The 17,709-nt window shown below is 56.3% G+C and overlaps 1 protein-coding gene across 1 annotated transcript in view; it reads left to right on the top strand.

Moving 5' to 3' along the window:
• The window catches only part of TMC3 (transmembrane channel like 3), a 29,945-nt gene extending 12,950 nt beyond the window's left edge, over window positions 1-16,995 (top strand). The window contains exons 9-19 of the mRNA XM_042940841.1: window positions 2,717-2,795; window positions 4,411-4,656; window positions 5,306-5,434; window positions 5,936-6,003; window positions 7,866-7,994; window positions 9,110-9,220; window positions 9,886-10,011; window positions 10,351-10,429; window positions 11,555-11,597; window positions 13,178-13,433; window positions 14,541-16,995. Of these exons, the coding sequence (XP_042796775.1) occupies window positions 2,717-2,795; window positions 4,411-4,656; window positions 5,306-5,434; window positions 5,936-6,003; window positions 7,866-7,994; window positions 9,110-9,220; window positions 9,886-10,011; window positions 10,351-10,429; window positions 11,555-11,597; window positions 13,178-13,433; window positions 14,541-15,384 (2,110 nt within the window). The 3' untranslated portion in view covers window positions 15,385-16,995. The remainder of the gene's footprint in view (window positions 1-2,716; window positions 2,796-4,410; window positions 4,657-5,305; window positions 5,435-5,935; window positions 6,004-7,865; window positions 7,995-9,109; window positions 9,221-9,885; window positions 10,012-10,350; window positions 10,430-11,554; window positions 11,598-13,177; window positions 13,434-14,540) is intronic.
• Window positions 16,996-17,709: the final 714 nt, after the last annotated feature.

Below are 17,709 nucleotides of genomic sequence, written 5' to 3'. Positions count from 1 at the left end.
GTTTGCCTCTCCCTAAAACCCAACTGTCATCTCAAAGGCAGGAAAACACTACTAGAAAGATCGAGGGGTCTCACTGTGGTTTCGATCTGTATCTCCCTGATGACGAGTGATGCGGGGCATCTTTTCATGGGTCTGTGGGCCGTCTGGATGTCTTCTTTGGAGAAGTGTCTGTTCATGTCTTTTGCCCGTTTCTTCACTGGATTATTTGTTTCTTGGGTGTTGAGTTTGGTAAGTCCTTTATAGATTTTGGATACTAACCCTGTGTCCAATATGTTATTTGTAAATATCTTCTCCCATTCCGTCAGTTGCCTTTTAGTTTTGTTGTTTCCTTTGCTGTGGGGAAGCTTTTGTATCTTTTTTTTTTAAATGTTTATTTTGAGAGAGAGGGTACATGTGTGTTAGCGGGGGAGGGGCAGAGAGAGAGGGGAAGAGAGAGAATCCCAAGCAGACTTCTTGCTGTCAGAGCAAAGCCTGATGTGGGGCTCAGTCCCACAAACTGTGAGGTCATGACCTGAGCCAAAATCGAGAGTCAGACGCTTAACCGACTGAGCCCCCCAGGCGCCCCAGAAGCCTTTTATTCTGATGAAGTCCCACTAGTTCATTTGTGCTCTTATCCCCGTTGCCTCCGGAGATTGTCTAGTAAGAGGTTGCTGCGGCCTGTTTTCTCCTGTAGGATTTTGATGGGGTCCTGTCTCACATTTAGGTCTTTCGCCCATTTTGAATTTGTTTTTGTGTATGGTATATATAACAGAATACTACTCAGCGATCAAAAAGGAGGAAATCTTGCCATTTGCAACAACGTGGATAGAACTAGAGTGTATTACGCTAAGCAAACTAAGTCACTCACATGTGGAATTCGGGAAACATAACAGATGAACATAGGGGAAGGGAAGAAAAGTAAGATAAAAACAGAGAGGGGGTTAAAAACCGTAAGAGACTCTTAAATACAGAGAACAAACTGAGGGTCACTGGAGAGGGGTGGGGGGGATGGGCTAGATGGGGGATGGACATTAAGGAGGGCACCTGTTGGGATGAGCGCTGGGTGTTGTATATGTTAGCTAACTGGAATTTAATAAGAAAGAAAGAAAGAAAGAAAGAAAGAAAGAAAGAAAGAAAGAAGGAAAGAAAAGGAAAGAAAAGGAAAGAAAGAAAGAAAGAAAGAAAGAAAGAAAGAAAGAAAGAAAGAAAAGAAGGAAGGAAAGAAAAAGAAAAGGAAGGAAGGAAGGATGGAAGGAAGGAAGGAAGGAAGAAAATAAAGAAAGAGCCGGCAAGGGGTCTGCAGAAACCTCCCCACCCAGGGTGGCTCCGGGATGAGATTCCAAACCGGCCCAAACCCGGTCCTCCTCCTGTGCCCAGCCCCGATCTTGACCTGAGAGAGAGAAGTGTCTGCCTCAGCTCTGTCCTCACCAGCAAGCATTGGGGAGGATCAATTCTATTACTGTGTTGGTTCTAACAGCAATCGTATTATACAGATCGGTCTCGTTATTCATGGTCAAAACTAGAGAAACAGAGTCATCAAGAGACTCGCCTGAGACAAATTAGGGCTAATTCTGGTCATAAGAGCAAGACATATTGTTTTAGTCCCATTAACTCACCACAGCAGATCATGTCACCTTTTGTCCAGGGCCCGGGGAGGCCCAGAGCAAAGGGGGAACCAGGAAAGCACGTGTTAATCCTCTGTTCTCCTGTCGGGCAGCACTTCTGAGCATATTCGGAGGGTCCTGCCCTGTGCAGGTGCCCCAAATGCAGAGACAAACGGGTTCTGGCTGGGTGCATCGGGAGTCGAGGGGCGAGCCAGGGCTCCTCTGTGCAGGGAGTGGAGGGGCGAGCCAGGGCCGGTGGCAGTGATGCCCCAGACCCCCCTGCTGGCTCCCACCCACGTGTCTGAACTGCACCTGTGAACAACGGGGCCTTGGGGACCGAGGGGCGACGCCAAGCATCAGCTTGGAGTCTGGTCCTTGGGATAAAGCCGTTTCTCTTCTTCATGCACCTGTACCGGTTTCGTGGCCCCCTAAGTGCCAGTCAGGGTCCCCGGGAGGAGCTGGTGAACCCGTCGCTCGCCTGTCTGGCCTCGTTGTCCCCGACGCGCGTCTGCCAAGGCTCAGGCCGTGTGCTGGGAGATCCCAGGGTGTGTTTGCCTGGCCAGGAGCGCGTCTCTGATCGGTGGCCAGCTGACCCCCCGCTCACAGCTGCCCAGAGTCCCCCGAGCGGCTGGCGGCCTGACCCGCGTGTGGGAAGCAGACCCCGCGGCGCTCAGGTGGTGTTCCCCCTCTGGAGAACTCTGGACCTGAGCCGCTCACTGGGCCCCGTGTTGCAATCCACTTGTCCCTTTAGCGTGCGCCTGACCGGTTGGGAGGCTCGAATGAGATCCTGCCTAGAAAATCACCTTACGAACCAGGAATGGGGACACAAGGACGCGTAGTTTACACGACCCTCCAGAGCCCCACCTCCTCAGCTCACACGCTTCCTGCGACACTAGCGGCTTTAGTATGCTGCCCCCAGGATGGGGCCTGAAGGGGTCCCCAGGCCCCACCCAGACCGGCGGAGCAGGACGCGCTCTGGAATTTTTATTCCCCACCCCCATACGATTCTGAAGGGAACCGCGTGGGGCAGCCACTGTCTCGGGGTGACCGTGAGATTCCCTCCCAAGTGGGGCACGTCCAGAACCTCGGGCTTGCGTGTGGGGCTGTCTCTCGAGGCGGGCGTGTGTTTTCAGGGTCCTCGTGCTGTACCTGGGGAACCTCTACAGCCTGATCATCGCTCTCCTGGACAAAGTTAACAGCATGAGCGCTGAGGTGAGTGCTGTCCTCAGCAGAGGCCCCCGTCCCATCCTCGCTGCCACGCCTGCACGCGCACATGCACACACACACACACACACACGCACACACATGCATGCATGCCCACTTGTGCACGCACGCACATGCATGCACACACATGCCTGCACGCGCACATACAGACACACGCACACATGCACACGTGCAGCACATACACGTGCACATGCATACACACATATATACACGCATGTACGTGCACACAGATGTACATGTGCATGCGTACACACATGCACACATACACACATGGGTGTGCGCACATACATGTGCACACACATGCCTGCACGTGCACATACAAACACACGCACACACGTACAGCACACACGCACATGCACACACATGCATGTGCGTGCGCACAGATATACACGTGCACGCGCACACATACACATGCACACACGTGCAGCACATACACGTGCACACGCATACACACGTGTACACGCAGGTACGTGCACACAGATGTACACATGCATGCGTACACACACACACATGCACACATGCACGCACATGGGTGTGCGCACATACATGTGCACACACATGCCTGCACGTGCACATACAAACACATACGCACACGTGCAGCACATGCACATGCATACACACATGCATGTGCGTGCACACAGATATACACGTGCATGCGCACACATACACATGCACACACGTACTCACACATGCGCGCACGCGTACACACGCGCACACACGCACACCCACCGGGGCCATCACCCTTGCGGACATTGTCACCGCTTACTCTTGCCCTCCATTCGTCTCGTTCACCGCTCAACTCAGCTGTGGCCTTCTCAAGGTAAAGCGAGCAGAATTAGCCCCGTTTCCAAGCTAAAGAAACTGAGGCCGGAGCTTATGGCTAGCGAGTGACCCAGCCGGGAGAGGGGAGCGGGGGCGTCTCGACTCCCGCTCCCTTGGCCGGGGCCGCCCCGCCTCTGTGAGCTCCATCCATCGGGACGAGGCGGGCGTCTGCGGCGACAGCGGACGATCCCGGGAAGGGAGGCTGGCCGTGAGACTCACTGAGGCGCTGGGGAGAACGCGAGCACGCGTGGGGACAGTTCAGAGGGGGCCCCCCTCCCGGGCCCGCCCAGGGCGCCTTGTAAGCCCGCGGCACCTGTGAGGCGCCCCACGTGGTGGGGGAGGGGGGAAGGGGGAGGAGGCGTCGCCGGCGCCACCTTCCGAAGGCTCCCACGGGCAGAAGCGGCCGTGACGCCGCACGGACGGGGCCCTTACTCGCGATGCGCCCGCACACCGCCCCGGAACGTCCCCGTCAGCCTCAGCCTGCTCCTCTGTAACAGGGGGTGACGACTGTCCCGATGCGCTCGCGGAGGCGAGAAGATGCGCCCGGTGTTAACCTGGACGGGGTCTGGAGGCCGGGGCTGAAGGGGCCAACCACCCAGCTAGAGAGAGAGAGAGAGAGAGAGAGAGTGGACAGACAGACAGAGACGGACAGGGAGACAGACACAGTGAGAAAGAGAGAGGCGGAGGGAGATCTTTCCCAAGCAGTGCTGTTCTGGGTGTCTACGATGCTTATTTACAAACACGCAGCAATCTTTTTTGCTTCCTTCCGTCGCCCCCGCAGGAAGCTGCCACCAGCAGTAACGCGAGCCACTGGACGGGTTCTGCCGTCTTCTTTGCTGCCAGTGCGGCCCCGGAAGGGGAGAAATGGGCCACACGTGGGGCCGGGACCGGGCTCGGGAGAGGCGGAATGTGGACCCCAGAGGAGGCTGGCCTGCCGACCCCCACCTTGCCCCTCGCGGGGGCCAACAAGACCGCCATCTACACCCAGAGTCTTCAAGACCAGTGCTGGGAGACATACGTCGGCCAGGTGGCTCCCTCGGTCCCTCGTAAAGCCCCTCCACAGCCATTCATCACTTCGTTCTGAAGGGTCACTACCTCTGTTTTATAGGAAAGGAAACTCAGGTTCAGTGAGCGTTTCCGATTTTCTCCGATCAATGGTAACAATCAGCACAAAGACCCCTGCAGTGTTGGCTACGTGCCGGCCCCGTGTTAAGCGCTTAGTCCTCATGAGACCCTATCGTGACCCTCCTTGTAGACACACGCGGGGAAACTGAGACTCCAGGGGTGAAGGTACTTGCCCGTGGACACAGACAGTAAAGAGCAGAAGGCAGGTCTGAACCCGGGCATCCGCTCCAGACTCGGCCTCCCCGTACGGGATCTCGTGCAGAGAATCTCAGCACCCCCCCACCGCCCCCCCCAGGTTATTGTCTGTCCTGTGAACTTGAATCACTGGCCCCAAGTGGTCTCCGGTGGCACAGAACCACAGACCTCAGGTTCTGTCCTGGTTTCGTGTCAGGTTGGACTCAGATACCAAAATTCAAATTCAGATGAACAAATATTCGTTGAGCGCCCATTAGGCACCAGACGCGAAGACGCCACGGTGCGGGGGCAGGGGGACTGGCAGAGGTTGGGGGCCCCGCAGGAGGAGGTGGCCCCAAGGACCCCCTGTGTTCCAGGAGATGCTGAAGCTTTCCATCATCGACATGCTCTTCACCGTGGCCAGCATTCTGCTCATCGACTTCTTCCGAGGACTTTTCGTCCGGTACCTAAGCGACTACTGGTGCTGGGACCTGGAAAGCAAGTTTGTAAGTGAGATGCTGGGTCCACGGGGAAGCTCCTATGGCTGCACCCTCCTCTCCTGATGTGGCTGAAATGGGAGGGAAGAGGGGAGGGTGCACAGGGCTGAGTTGCCTTCTCGTTCTCAGCCGTACTGTTTCCTGGGGTGGCCACGCAGACCGCGATCTCTCTGTGTCTGTAACACCAAAGAACCCTTTGCACGTGACTATCGTGAACTGGTTTGCACAAGGAACTTTGGAACCGTTTATTTATTTTTTTAACATTTATTTATTATCTTTGAGAGAGAGAGAGACAGAGACAGAGCGTGAGCAGGGGAGGGGCAGAGAGAGGGAGGCACAGAATCCGAACCAGGCGCCAGGCTCCGAGCTGTCAGCCCAGAGCCCGACACGGGGCTCTCACTCACGAACCGTGAGATCATGACCTGAGCCGGAGTTGGATGCTTAACCCACTGAGCCACCCAGGCACCCCTGGAACCGTTTTTTAATGTGAAAGTTCCTTTTCTCTTGTAGCCTGAATACGGGGAATTCAAAATAGCAGAGAACGTGTTACATTTAGTCTACAACCAAGGAATGATTTGGTAAGTATCAAAGCTCCTTCTTACCTTTGTGTACCTCTCATCCAGGCTAAGATTTTTTTTTTTTTAAGTTTATTTATTTATTTTGAGAGAGGGAGCGTGAGCGGGGGAGGGGCAGGGAGAGAGAGACAGAATCCCAAGCAGGCTCCGTGCCGTCAGCACTGAGCCCGATGCGGGCCTCCAACTCACAAACCATGAGACCATGACCTGAGCCGAAATCAAGAGTCAGACGCTTAACTAACTGAGCCCCCCAGCCGCCCCCGGACTAAGATTTTGCCTTACTCGGTCTGGAAGGGACACGATTGTAACAAACACAGTCACAAGAATTAAAAGTGACATAAACAGTTCCTAACTAGACCATCTTGCAAATGTAGTAATTTTACAATGGCTTTTTAGCAATGGCTTTCTAAGCATTTCGCATGCAAGTGTAGTAATTTTACAATGGCTTTTTAGCAATGGCTTTCTAAGCATTTTGCAGAAAGGAACGAGAAAAGAAATAGTCTGTATTTAGGCCACTATTAGTCACAGCCCCCCACCAAATATATATATATATATATATATATATATATATATATATATATATATATATATCTGCACAGGAACCATTAGAATAAGCTGCTGGGAGGTTGAGGGACGGCTGGGAACACAGTCTGCTGAGCCCCCAGGAGTTCCAGGGAGTGGCTGTGTCACAGCTGGGTCCAGGCCCGCCCTCAGCCCCCCACTGTCCCTCCCATGTGCCTCCATATTTTCATGGAGACACTGAGCCCAGAGCATGGCCATCGTCCAGACGGAGAGACCCATCCTGGGATGAAATCCGTTCACGCGGGGCAACTCCCGGCCAAGGCAATCTTTTTCCTAAAGACACCGAAGACGCAAAGGGACCCCCACATACGCGCGTGTCTGTGGGAGCACGGCGGGGAGCTCCCCGAGTCAAGCCCCCGCCTCTGGCTTTGCCTATCGGACCACACGCAGTGCTGTCTGTTCAAATACAGGCAAGGAAAAGAAGTTTCCATCCTTCTTTTCGGAGGCTCCGTGCATTCAGAAAACACAATCTCTCTCCCTAATCATTCAGTAAAATGCATGAGGCATAGAGAAGCATCGAGTAACATTTCTCAAAGTCTGTACCCTTATAGTCTGCTCCCTTTTGCACAGTTTTCACAAATGCAGGATTTAAGGCCACACCCAACGCTTATTTAATATTTTGCTCAGTATCAGGCACTTTTATAACTACAGTAATCTCGCATCGTGGCAAGAAGAAGGGTGAGTGCAGTTCATAAGATAGTTTGAGAGGGAGGCCACATTCATAGACCTTTGGTTACATTATCTTCTAATGGTTCTGTTTTACTGGGAGTTCTTGTTAATCTCGTAGTGCCTACCTTACAGGTTAAACTTCATCCCCTGGGGGGGGGGGGGGGAATGTGTAGGAAAACCCGGTGTATGCGGGGTTCAGCACTGTCCCCCAGCGCGGGGGTCTTGGAACAGAGCCCTGCAGACCAGGAGGGGACTGCCGTATGGGCAATTTTGTCAAAGCGAGAAAGCAAAGATCCTCTTGGGATTTCTATTCGCGACAAGAGGTACTAAGGCGGGTCTCTCGGGAAAGCGGAGTGGCCCGAGGCCAACTGTCAGGTGTTGGGGTGAACGTGCGTGCCCCCCGCCGCACGAGGAGGCAGACACAAACGCCGAGCACACCCGCGTGGCAGGGGCACGTCACAGGGTCACTCCTCGCCCGCGGGGGTGACCGGCCGTGTCCGCGAGCCGGGCGGCCGGGCTCCCGGCCCCTCCGGGGTGTCTCCGGTTCCTTAGGCATCGCGGGGACGCCCCAAGCGTCCGAAGCGGCACAGCTCACCGCCTCCCCTGTGTTGCAGGATGGGGGCCTTCTTCTCCCCGTGCCTCCCGGCGTTCAACGTGCTCAAGCTGATCGGGCTCATGTACCTGAGGAGCTGGGCCGTGCTCACCTGCAACGTGCCCCACCAGCAGGTGTTCCGGGCCTCCAGGTGAGCGGGAACCGCGGCCGCTGTACACAGAGGGCTCGTCGGGCCTCCCACCCCCGGGGCCACGTGCCGCAAGGGGTGTCCCAGCGGCCGCCTGGCCCTGGCCCGTCCGCCCTCCGGTCGCACTGAAGCCCCTGCCCGTGCCCCACCCTCAGATCAACTCTGATTCACTCCTCCCCAGCTCCTCACATTGGTTTTGAAACGCTTTCCTGGTCTAAGAACCATCTAGAAAAGGCACAAGGCGTAAACGTGCACAAACCGAATGCGAGTAGGGAACCAGCACCCAGATCAAGAAGCAGACCCAGAGTCATACCCGGAAGCCCCCCTTGCACTCGATTCCCCTCGTTACCGACTCCTAAGGGCGCCGCGTTTCCCGGTTTCTTGCTTTGTGTACCGTCAGCCCTGTGCTCGTGCGGTGCTTCCTAAGGAGAGCACCCCAGGGCCTTTATCCCTGCTCCTGTCAGTGGGCGCGTGGGGTGTTCCCCGCCCTGCTCGGAACAGCGCTGCCTTCAACAGTCCCCTGAGCATCCTTTTAAACTGTTTAAAAAAATGTTTCTTTGTTTTGAGAAAGAGAGAGCGAGCGAGCAGGGGAGGGTCAGAGAGAGAGGGAGAGCGAGTCTCGAGCAGGCCCCGTGCAGCAGCACAGAACCTGATGTGGGCAGAACCCACGAACCTTGAGATCATGACCTGAGCAGAAATCAAGAGTCAGACGCTTAACTGACTGAGCCACTCCTGTGCCCCCCGAGCATCTTTTGTTTTTAATTTTTAAAATATTTATTTATTTTTGGAAGAGAGACAGAGACAGAGTGCAAGCAGGGGAAAGGCAGAAAGAGAGAGGGAGGCACAGAGTCCGAAGCAGGCGCCAGGCTCCGAGCTGTCAGCACAGAGCCCGACGCGGGGCTCGAACCCACAAACCGTGAGATCACGACCTGAGCCGAAGTCGGAGGCTCAACGGACTGAGCTCCCCACCCCCCTCCCCACCACCCCGGGCACCTCCTACAGGAGGAGGATTTTTCTGTCTAAAGAGTCAAGGCCTCGGTGTGGGTGTTGGTTTGGGCATAGCATCGTGTCAACTGTCACAGAAGGGACTCGGCACGCGGCACGCGGTTTCTTCGCAGATCCAACAACTTCTACCTGGCGATGCTCCTGTTCATGCTGTTTCTGTGCATGCTGCCCACTGTCTTTGCTATTGCTCGGTACAAGCCGTCTCTGAACTGCGGGCCCTTCAGGTAAGTTACTTCGGGTCTGTCTCCTCTGCCCTGAGCGACTGAGCTCTAGGGGAAGGGCGCCTGCCTTGAAGGGAATTCTCTTCCCGGCCGACGGAACAGGTCAACAGCAGAGAAGGGTCTCGAACCCACAGCCTGGGAGTCCAGGACCGGTGAGCGCCCTTTCCCTGACGGCAGGCTGCCCTCCAGGAGCATCATCTCCGTGCTCCTCTGGAAAAGATACCGCCTATCAAAACAGTACAGCCTGCTGTGCGACAGAGGAGGTCACCTGGGCGCTCGTCCCTTCCAGAGCTCAGGAAGCCGTTATCAAACGCTAACCCACGTCCCTTTTCATTCTACGTTACTTCTCTAACTGCATCAGGGTAGCAGGGCCCAGAACGCTCTGCCTAGCTTTCCCTTCAGGTCGGTTTCAAAACTATCGGGGACATTTACCGTCCTTAAAACGCACACGCACACACGGTGATCGCTGACTCCACCTTCAAATCTCCCATCAGTCGGACAAGTCATACAAAAGCTTAGGAATGTTGCATGTCTTACACTTTGGGGTATCTACCCTCCCTTGGCACCTGACTCCAAGGACGGGGCTCCGGCCATACGGCTGTTGCTTGACGGTCCGTAGAGTCCTCCCGCCAAAAGCAACGCCATCTGGGGTTCTGTCTTCCTCGCAGCGGACAAGAGAAGATGTACGACGTCGTGTCGGAGACCATCGAGGAGGACTTCCCCGCGTGGTTCGGCTCCGTGGTGGGGTACGTCAGCAGCCCCGTGGTCATCCTGCCGGCCACCCTGCTGCTGTTGTGAGTACCACACGCGATGCACACACCCCCCTCCCCGCCAGGCTTGGGGGACTTCTGCAAGCTCTGGCCACCGAGAGAGCGCTGCTCTCCAATAACCAAATAAAAGCCACGAGTTCAAAGTCCCGCGTAGAGCCTGATGACCCAGGCGGGAGCCGTGGAGGGAGGGACGGCGGGCTTCGTTCCGCTGAGGCCGCTGCAATGGGGCCGAATGCCGCAATCGTCGTCTTGTGGGACAGACGCTGAAATGATCCCGCACCAGCCTGGCCGCGAGCGCGCCCCTGGCGGCCGGCAGCGGGAGGCGAGGGGGGCTCACGCGTGGCCTGTGTTCTTCCGTCCCAGCATGGTCATCTATTACCTTCAGAGCATCGCAAGATCCTTAAAGCTCAGCAACCAGCAGCTCAGAATGCAAATCCAAAACGTAAGCACCGCCTCGTCTCTGCCGTGGTGACTGCGTGTCCGCCGCGGGGCAGCTCTCGCCCGCAAGGGACTACCGGTGAGGTCACGTTTCCGGATTCCGAGGGCTCTTGGCCACCTCCGGGGCACAAGGCCACGCCTCCCCCAGGCTCCAGCAGAGTTCTTTCTAAGAAATCCCAGGGACAGCTCGCATTGGCCCAGGAACTAGCTGACTCCCCCCCTCCCCCGCACCGCGGCCTTGCCGATGCCCTGAGCGCGTCAGCGCCCTCTTGTGGCTGCCCCAGGGACTCAGGGTGCAGGGCTCTTCTGTGGGCCGCCACCCACTCAGAGGAAGGAAAAAGGGCCCCTTTCCCGTTCTGTGTCAACTTGCACATCTGAGCCCACGCACTCACTCTGTTTGGACCGAAAGACGCACTTTTTTCATGACTTTCAGGCTCCGGTGTTGTCACCCTCTCTCCCATCTGGGACTTAGCTCTCAGGACGGTCAGAAGGAGACGAACAGGTCCAGTGTGGGCACGGTGTCCCCTCTCTGCACACCGCCCCGGCCAGGACGGGGTGAGGCAAGGGAGGCACGGGCTCTCGGGCTCCCGCTGACCCTGCCCCACGCAGCCCAGAGTGGGCGGTGCCTCCCTACAATTCCACTCCTGGGTGCCTCCTCGCCCCACCCCAGTCCCAGAGCCCCACGCAAAAAACATCCACCTTTTGCAACTTTGAAAACCATAACTCCTGGGAGTATCGGCTCAGGCAAAGAAACAGTTCTGTGAACAATCATAAGAAACAGATGGGGAAATACAGAGGCGTTTTGGGGAAACATACACGTCCCATGTTGATCTGTATTTTCTCATCTGTGTCTCAGGTTGACCATAGTGGCAGAATTGACACCCGGTCTGTCGAACAGCTGGCCCTAAAAATAAAACCTGCTGGGTAACACTTCAGCTCTGGGGTGTCGGCATTTATTCATTTAAGCAAGGCCCGAGTCCCTGAGTACGCTGTCCCCAAGTGATAGCAGTCGTAGGCTCTTGGCCCAAGGCGTGAGCCGTCACACGTGAATCCCCCCCTCCCCCGGAATAGTGTTCATTACTTCTTCCTGCTAAAACCAAAACAAACATGCTTATTATTTGTATTTTAGGCCAGATCTGAAGACAAGAAAAAGGTTGCCCAAATGGTAGAGGGTAAGTAGAGACGAAAATGCCTTCTGCCTCAGTTGGTGCAGGGGGGACATTTAAAAATACAGCAGTTCGGGGCACCTGGGTGGCTGAGTCAGTTGAGCGTCCGACTTCGGCTCAGGTCGTGATCTCACGGTTTGTGGGTTCAAGCCCCGCGCTGGGCTCTGTGCTGACAGCTCAGAGCCTGGAGCCTGTTTTCCGATTCTGTGTCTCCCTCTCTCTCTGCCCCTCCCCTGCTCACACTCTGCCTCTCGCTGTCTCAAAAATAAAGAACATTAAAAAAAATGTTTGAAATACAGCCGTTTAAGGTGTGCTACCAATACAAATGCCTGATAAACTGTGGTTTTCACAATGAACTAGGCACAATAAAATAAAACAGGGCTATAAATATTGGTTTAAACTTATAATTTTTCCGTCATACCCAGGCCTGTGAATGGCACCGAAACATGTCTGAAATCAGAAGGAGAGTTTGAGTCGGGAGAGAAAAAGCAACAGAGAAATCTGGAGCAAACCCATACGGACGCCCTTGTCTTGTTAACTTTTCTGTACTTCTCGATGGCCATTTCCTCCTTGCGAGACCCCCTCCCCCCCGTCGGTGCCCCAGGTGCAGCCTTCTGAGGGCACCCCTCGTCCCACTCCCGCAGGGCAATGCCAGCTGGGCCCGGCCTTCTCTCCCCAAATTCTCCAGGGGCCCCAACAAACTTGTTCCCGCCCAGGCTCCCCCTCCTGCAGAGAGCTGGTGTGGCCAGAAGGAAGGAAGGAAGGTGGGCAGGGGAACCCATCTGCCCCCGGGCACCACGAAGAGACCACAGAGAGATCACCCCGCAGCGCTGAAACGGCACAGGCCACGTTCTCCCTCGGAAAATGAATGAGACTGAGGCCCTAAAAGGCTCCGCGGGCCGGCTCTGTGTCTGCTGTGCTGCAGAGCTAATTAGATCCGTCCCCCTCGTGGGGGTGTGGGGGTTTGGGGGGGGGGCGCTGAGGAAGAGCCAGGAGGCCCAAGGGTTAGCCTTGCCCCTCCCCCTTTCCAGAAAGCACCCTATGTATGAAAATCCGCTACAGAAAGAGACTGAAGCTCACACGATCAAACCCCACTGAAAGTCAAGGACTACTTGCCAACGGGACATAATTTAGTTCGGGTGGTCCTTAAAACCGAGGGTCTCGGGAGCTCTCTCGGGAGGGCAGTGGCTTTGTCCGATGGCCCTCTTTCAGCTCCAGGCTACGTCTTCTTCCAGAATGCTCTGTGAACTGCTTCCAAAAGCTCATAATTGTCGTATAAGCTTTATGATATGCACTGTGTAGGTAAACGACCAGAGCCCCAAAGCTGGGCAACGACCCGCTTTGCCTCTGGGGGGCCCCACATGATGCATCTATAAAGCCTCGGGGTTCATGGGAGTCCACACTCCCTTCCGGCTCCCCGTGAGGATATGATCGGGGTTACGGAACGTTGGCTGCCCGCGGGATAGGTGTGTCCCCAGGCACACAATGGTTTGCACACCCAGCAGCTGGAGGTCCTGACGTTCCTGCAGCTAAACCAGCCCCGACGGGTCACCCCTGCCTTCTCACGTCCCACCCTCTTCCCGCAGCCCGAATCCAAACCCAAGACGAAAGCAGCAAGAGGCTTCCCAAGGACGGCGACCTCGGCAGCCAGCTGTCCTCAGCTCACTCGGGGACACCCCAGAGCAACGGCGCCGTGGTCAATTGGGACTCATGCAGCAGTGAGAGGGGCAGGGTAGAGGCCGCTGCCCAGCACACACCCCCGAGTCCCCGGCCAGGCCCCCGCAGCCCCAGCTCGCCTCTTCCCGGCACGTCCAAACCCAGGCCGGGGCAGGACACGAACAGGTGAGCTTATCTGCAGACCAGCTGGAAACCTGCCTCCCTGACCGTGACACCTGCCGGTGATGGCCAGGGCCGTGAAGTGCAGGTTGAAGAACCCTTAGGGATCTGAGGGCCTCAGCAGTTTCAGGAGGCCAGGCCGTCGAATTCCAGCTCTGCCAGCCGGCCACGGGGCCAGCTGGTGCTGAGAAGAAATGGGGGGGACAAAGTGGGTCAAACAGGACACACTCTTCCCCCTCCGCCTTTTGCCGGATCACCTGTAAGCAAACGTTCCTGCCAACCTAGGGTAGGTGTTTCTACAGCCTCAGGGGAAAAAAATACCTTTTATAATTGTTGGTTCTTTTATTTTTTTAAGTCCACACTGGCCATATTATTGGCAAGACCTTTCATATTTCAGTTCCGGGCTGGCCAAGTTATTGGCAAGGTCGTTCTGTGTTACCTGGGGTCCATTGTCGTTGTTTGAGCCTTCCTCACACATAAGACAGCAGCGGATGCACTCTGGGAGTGCGCACTGACCCCAACTCACCGAGGATGTGGTTGGAATTGATCGTGACAACCGTGAAAGCAGTTCAGATAAAATGCTGGGGCGAGGGGGTGGGGTTTGTTGGGGTTTGGGCTTTTTTTTCTTAAAGACAGTGACCAAGTTCACGGAGGACTTGAAATCCTGCGATAAGAGAGTGTATCTACGGGGCCTCGACAGGGAGGAGGGATCCCGTACCCTCGGGTGGGCAGGGAGTGCCTGAGCGGCCGGACAGCCCACGGCAGGGACGACACAGAGGAGCGTTCCCGACACGCGCTGGCCTAATATTAGCCCCACTGTGTGCTCCTGGACAAAACGGGGGCTCAGGGTGAGATATGTTAGCAAAGCGCCCTCTGCCCTACTCCCTCCATGGAGATGCACCGCGCGCATCATTCCGGTAGGTGTTCTAGGATTCCAGGAGCAAAGGCTTCTGTTTCTCCCGGGTCCCCGAACCATCCTGTGCGTGCATCCGCAGAGCACATGTTAACGCTCTGGGACGTGGTCAGGGAAAGGCCGAGAACACGGCCTCCCTGGCTGGCGGCGCTCGGGAGGCAGGGGCTCGGACCAGGCGCTTACCCACCTCTGTCTTGCAGGCGCCCGCGTGGTCCTTGTGTGAGCACAGGTGACCGGCGCAGGAGCAGACCCCGCTCACCTGTGATGCTGACAGAGCCCATCGAAGACGCTCACTCAGAACCTCTTTTCCGAAAAGGCTTTCAGCACATCAGCCCTCCCCTTGGCGGACCGGGCCCCTCGGCCTGGGCACCGCGTGGTCGCAGGCCCCGGGCCCCCAGCTACTACATCGTTAATGAGCGAGACTCTCACAAAAATTCCCATCCAACTTTCTGGCCAGAGAGACATTTCCGGATGGATGCCCTGGGGGGGCTGGTGGAGGTGTACCCCAGGAGCACGCGACAAGCTGTGTCCCGGGGCCCCCGGCAGGGTGGCTCCCCGCAGCTGAGTGAGGAAGACGAGGACGCCCCGCGGAGGCAGCTGATGGAAGCTTCTTTCCACCCACACGCCCCGGCGGGCCTCCGGGGGGCTCCTCACTTCTATGTTGGCGAAAGGTCAGAGAGGCAGACCCCGGCCCCCAAGCACCAGGGAAGGGTGCCCCACGGGTCCTGGAGTGACGGCTTGGAGACTCAACTCGACGGGCCGGTGTACGTGCACAAGAAACCACGCTCCCGGGGCTCCCGGTACCCACAGCACCCCCCGAACCTCAGGGACAGGCCGGAGTTTGAGCCACCCCTGACGGAATCGGACTCCGTGTCAGCAGCGTCCAGCAGCGACCAGCGGGACGGCAGCTGTGAGCGATACTTCTGGGTCCCCCACGGCAAGGGCAGGTTCCCGAGGCCTGCGCTCCAGCTCGGCAGGAGAAAGGCCACATCCAGGCAGGAGCTGATCGCGGATCTGAATGACCTGGTCTGTTCTAACGTCTAGAGACTTCGTCCTGCTGGTTCGGAGCCCAGTTGGAGTGCTGGTCTGCTGGTCTGACGGCGAATGGTCCCCCCCCCCCCCCACTTCTGGAAGGAGACTCGAACACACAGCCCCAGGACAGGGCTACGGTTCCGGTTTCTCCAGCAACCGCCTGCGCTGGGCTGCGTCCACGGGTCTCTTTGTGGCCAGCACGTCCGGAGCATCAGGCTGTCGTTTCAAAAGCTTCCATCCCCTCCCTCCGTTCAGGGTGCCCACAGGTCACGGGCAAGCCAGACCGCTCAGCCTGACGGCAGAACCCCTTGTGAGATGTCTGTGTTGTCCTCACTCACGCGTGTGCACCGTTTGAACCGTGACGCCCGTCACGTCTGTCTCGGCACACGGAGCTCCCTGCAGGCTCCCTGATAATACCCAGGAACGAGGCGCCTGCCCTCCAAGACTTCACGGCGCTTAATTAGTTCATATGAACCGTCAGTCTAGGAATGGCGGGAGTACTGTGTGAGAACTTCTGCTGTTTACTGGGCTGCGTGAACGTCCGTATTAACGAGGACGCAAGGATAGGAAGTAACGGGATCCCCGGGGTTTATTGGTTCCTTTAACTGGGAAGGATGAGAATCAAGCCGGCTTCAGGCTCAGCTGGACCTGGGTGTCGAACGTCTTCAGGATCCCCTGTCTTTTTACCTCCCAGCTCTCCCTGTGTGTCGACCTCATTTTCTCCCATTGGCGACAGGCTTCCTCCAGGTTGTAGGTGGAAGAGGAGTTCACGGAGGCAGAAAACGCCAGGTGGAGACCAGCCAGCCGATGGGCCCGGGGGAAGGAAGGGAGGTGTCCGTCCTGTCACGTGATCCGCACCTGTGGTGGCTGACGCCCCATTCGCGGGCACTGCGCAGGGCTCTGTAGCTGTGTGGGTTCAGTCGGCCGTGGCCAACCGGAGGCCACCCCCTCGTCCTATCTCCATGACCCCTCTCGCCACTCCAGATTGTGTCTTTCAACTTTTCCGCCGCCTCCACCAGCCTGTGGAACAAAGTGGTGTTTGTTCATTTCTGGGCCCTCCCCCCGCCCCCAGAACCGACACGTGGCAGGGCTTGTCCTCCTCTTCCATTGCTGTGTGACACTTGGTAGCTTAAAGCAGCACACAGCTTTCATCCTACGGTGTCTGTGGGCCGAGCACAGACGCAGCTGGGTGCTCCGTCCAAGGTCCCCGCCAGCACCTTGTGGTGCGCAACGCGCAACGCGGCCATCTGTCTCACCAAGCAGCGAGAGGATACCCCGTCGGCTCTGAATCTCCTCCAGGGAAGTCCCAGACGCTCTTGTCAAAGAGCCCATCTGATCGGGTCAGGCCCCCCCCAGAGGGATCTCCCTTCTCATCACGTCAACGTTAACCGGTCAGAGACCTCCATTACATCTCCAGAACCGTCTTTACCGTGGAACAGCACCTGACGGTGGGAGTGAGAGCTCATCATATTCGCGAGTGCCGGAAACGTATAGCAGGGAGCAGGCGACACAGTTGACCTGGGAGCCCGCAGTCAGTGTAAGATACAGATGAATACAAAGCCCCCACCCCCGCTGGATCAACGACTGCTACAATTTTACTTGATTTCCATCGATCACCGTGTTATCAGTCGTGAGAAAATATTACAGATACAACCAGAATGCGTTGTAATCCCTACGCAGAGGTCCACACCCCTCTCGCCCTGCCAAGAATTTCGTATACGTCCATAGTTGTTTACAGCTACGTATGGTGTGTGTGTGTGTGTGTGTGTGTGTGTGTAAATATGTGTGTAGAAACATACGTAAACATACGCAAGCGTGTTTTGCTTAAGCAAATACTATCGTATTGCCTGTATCACTTTACATCTTTATGTGTTCGAGGCCTATCGATAAAATATAAAGATCAAGTTCCCTTGTAACTTCTGCCGAGTATTTCACCGTAGGAATAAACTCAGTACCGTTCCATTTCCTGTCGATGGGCGTTGAAGTCATCCCCGCGTCAGCTAAAGATCATGCGGCAATCAACATCTTCTACACGGTCTCGGCTGCCCCCCGTGCTGATGCTGAGCGACGGGGGTGCTGGTTCTCCCGAAGGGCAGGTCCCTGGTGCACAGGGCAGGCGTGTGTTCACTTTCACCGGCTGCTCCTCTGTGAATCCCCGTGCGCCCCGACCTTCACAGCCCCCTCTGCGGATGATGAGGGCCATTTTACTCACCGCGTCACCAGAACTTGGTATTGTCACCACGAGGCAATTTTTGCCACCTGCTGGAAAAAAAAAAAAAAAAATTCCAGGTTAATTAAAAAAAATTTTTGTTTTTAGTGGTTACATATTTTTTTTAA

The sequence above is a fragment of the Panthera leo genome, chromosome B3, assembly GCF_018350215.1.
Source record: "Panthera leo isolate Ple1 chromosome B3, P.leo_Ple1_pat1.1, whole genome shotgun sequence".
Lineage (NCBI taxonomy): Eukaryota > Metazoa > Chordata > Mammalia > Carnivora > Felidae > Panthera > Panthera leo.
This window is presented reverse-complemented; position numbering and strand designations above follow the sequence as displayed.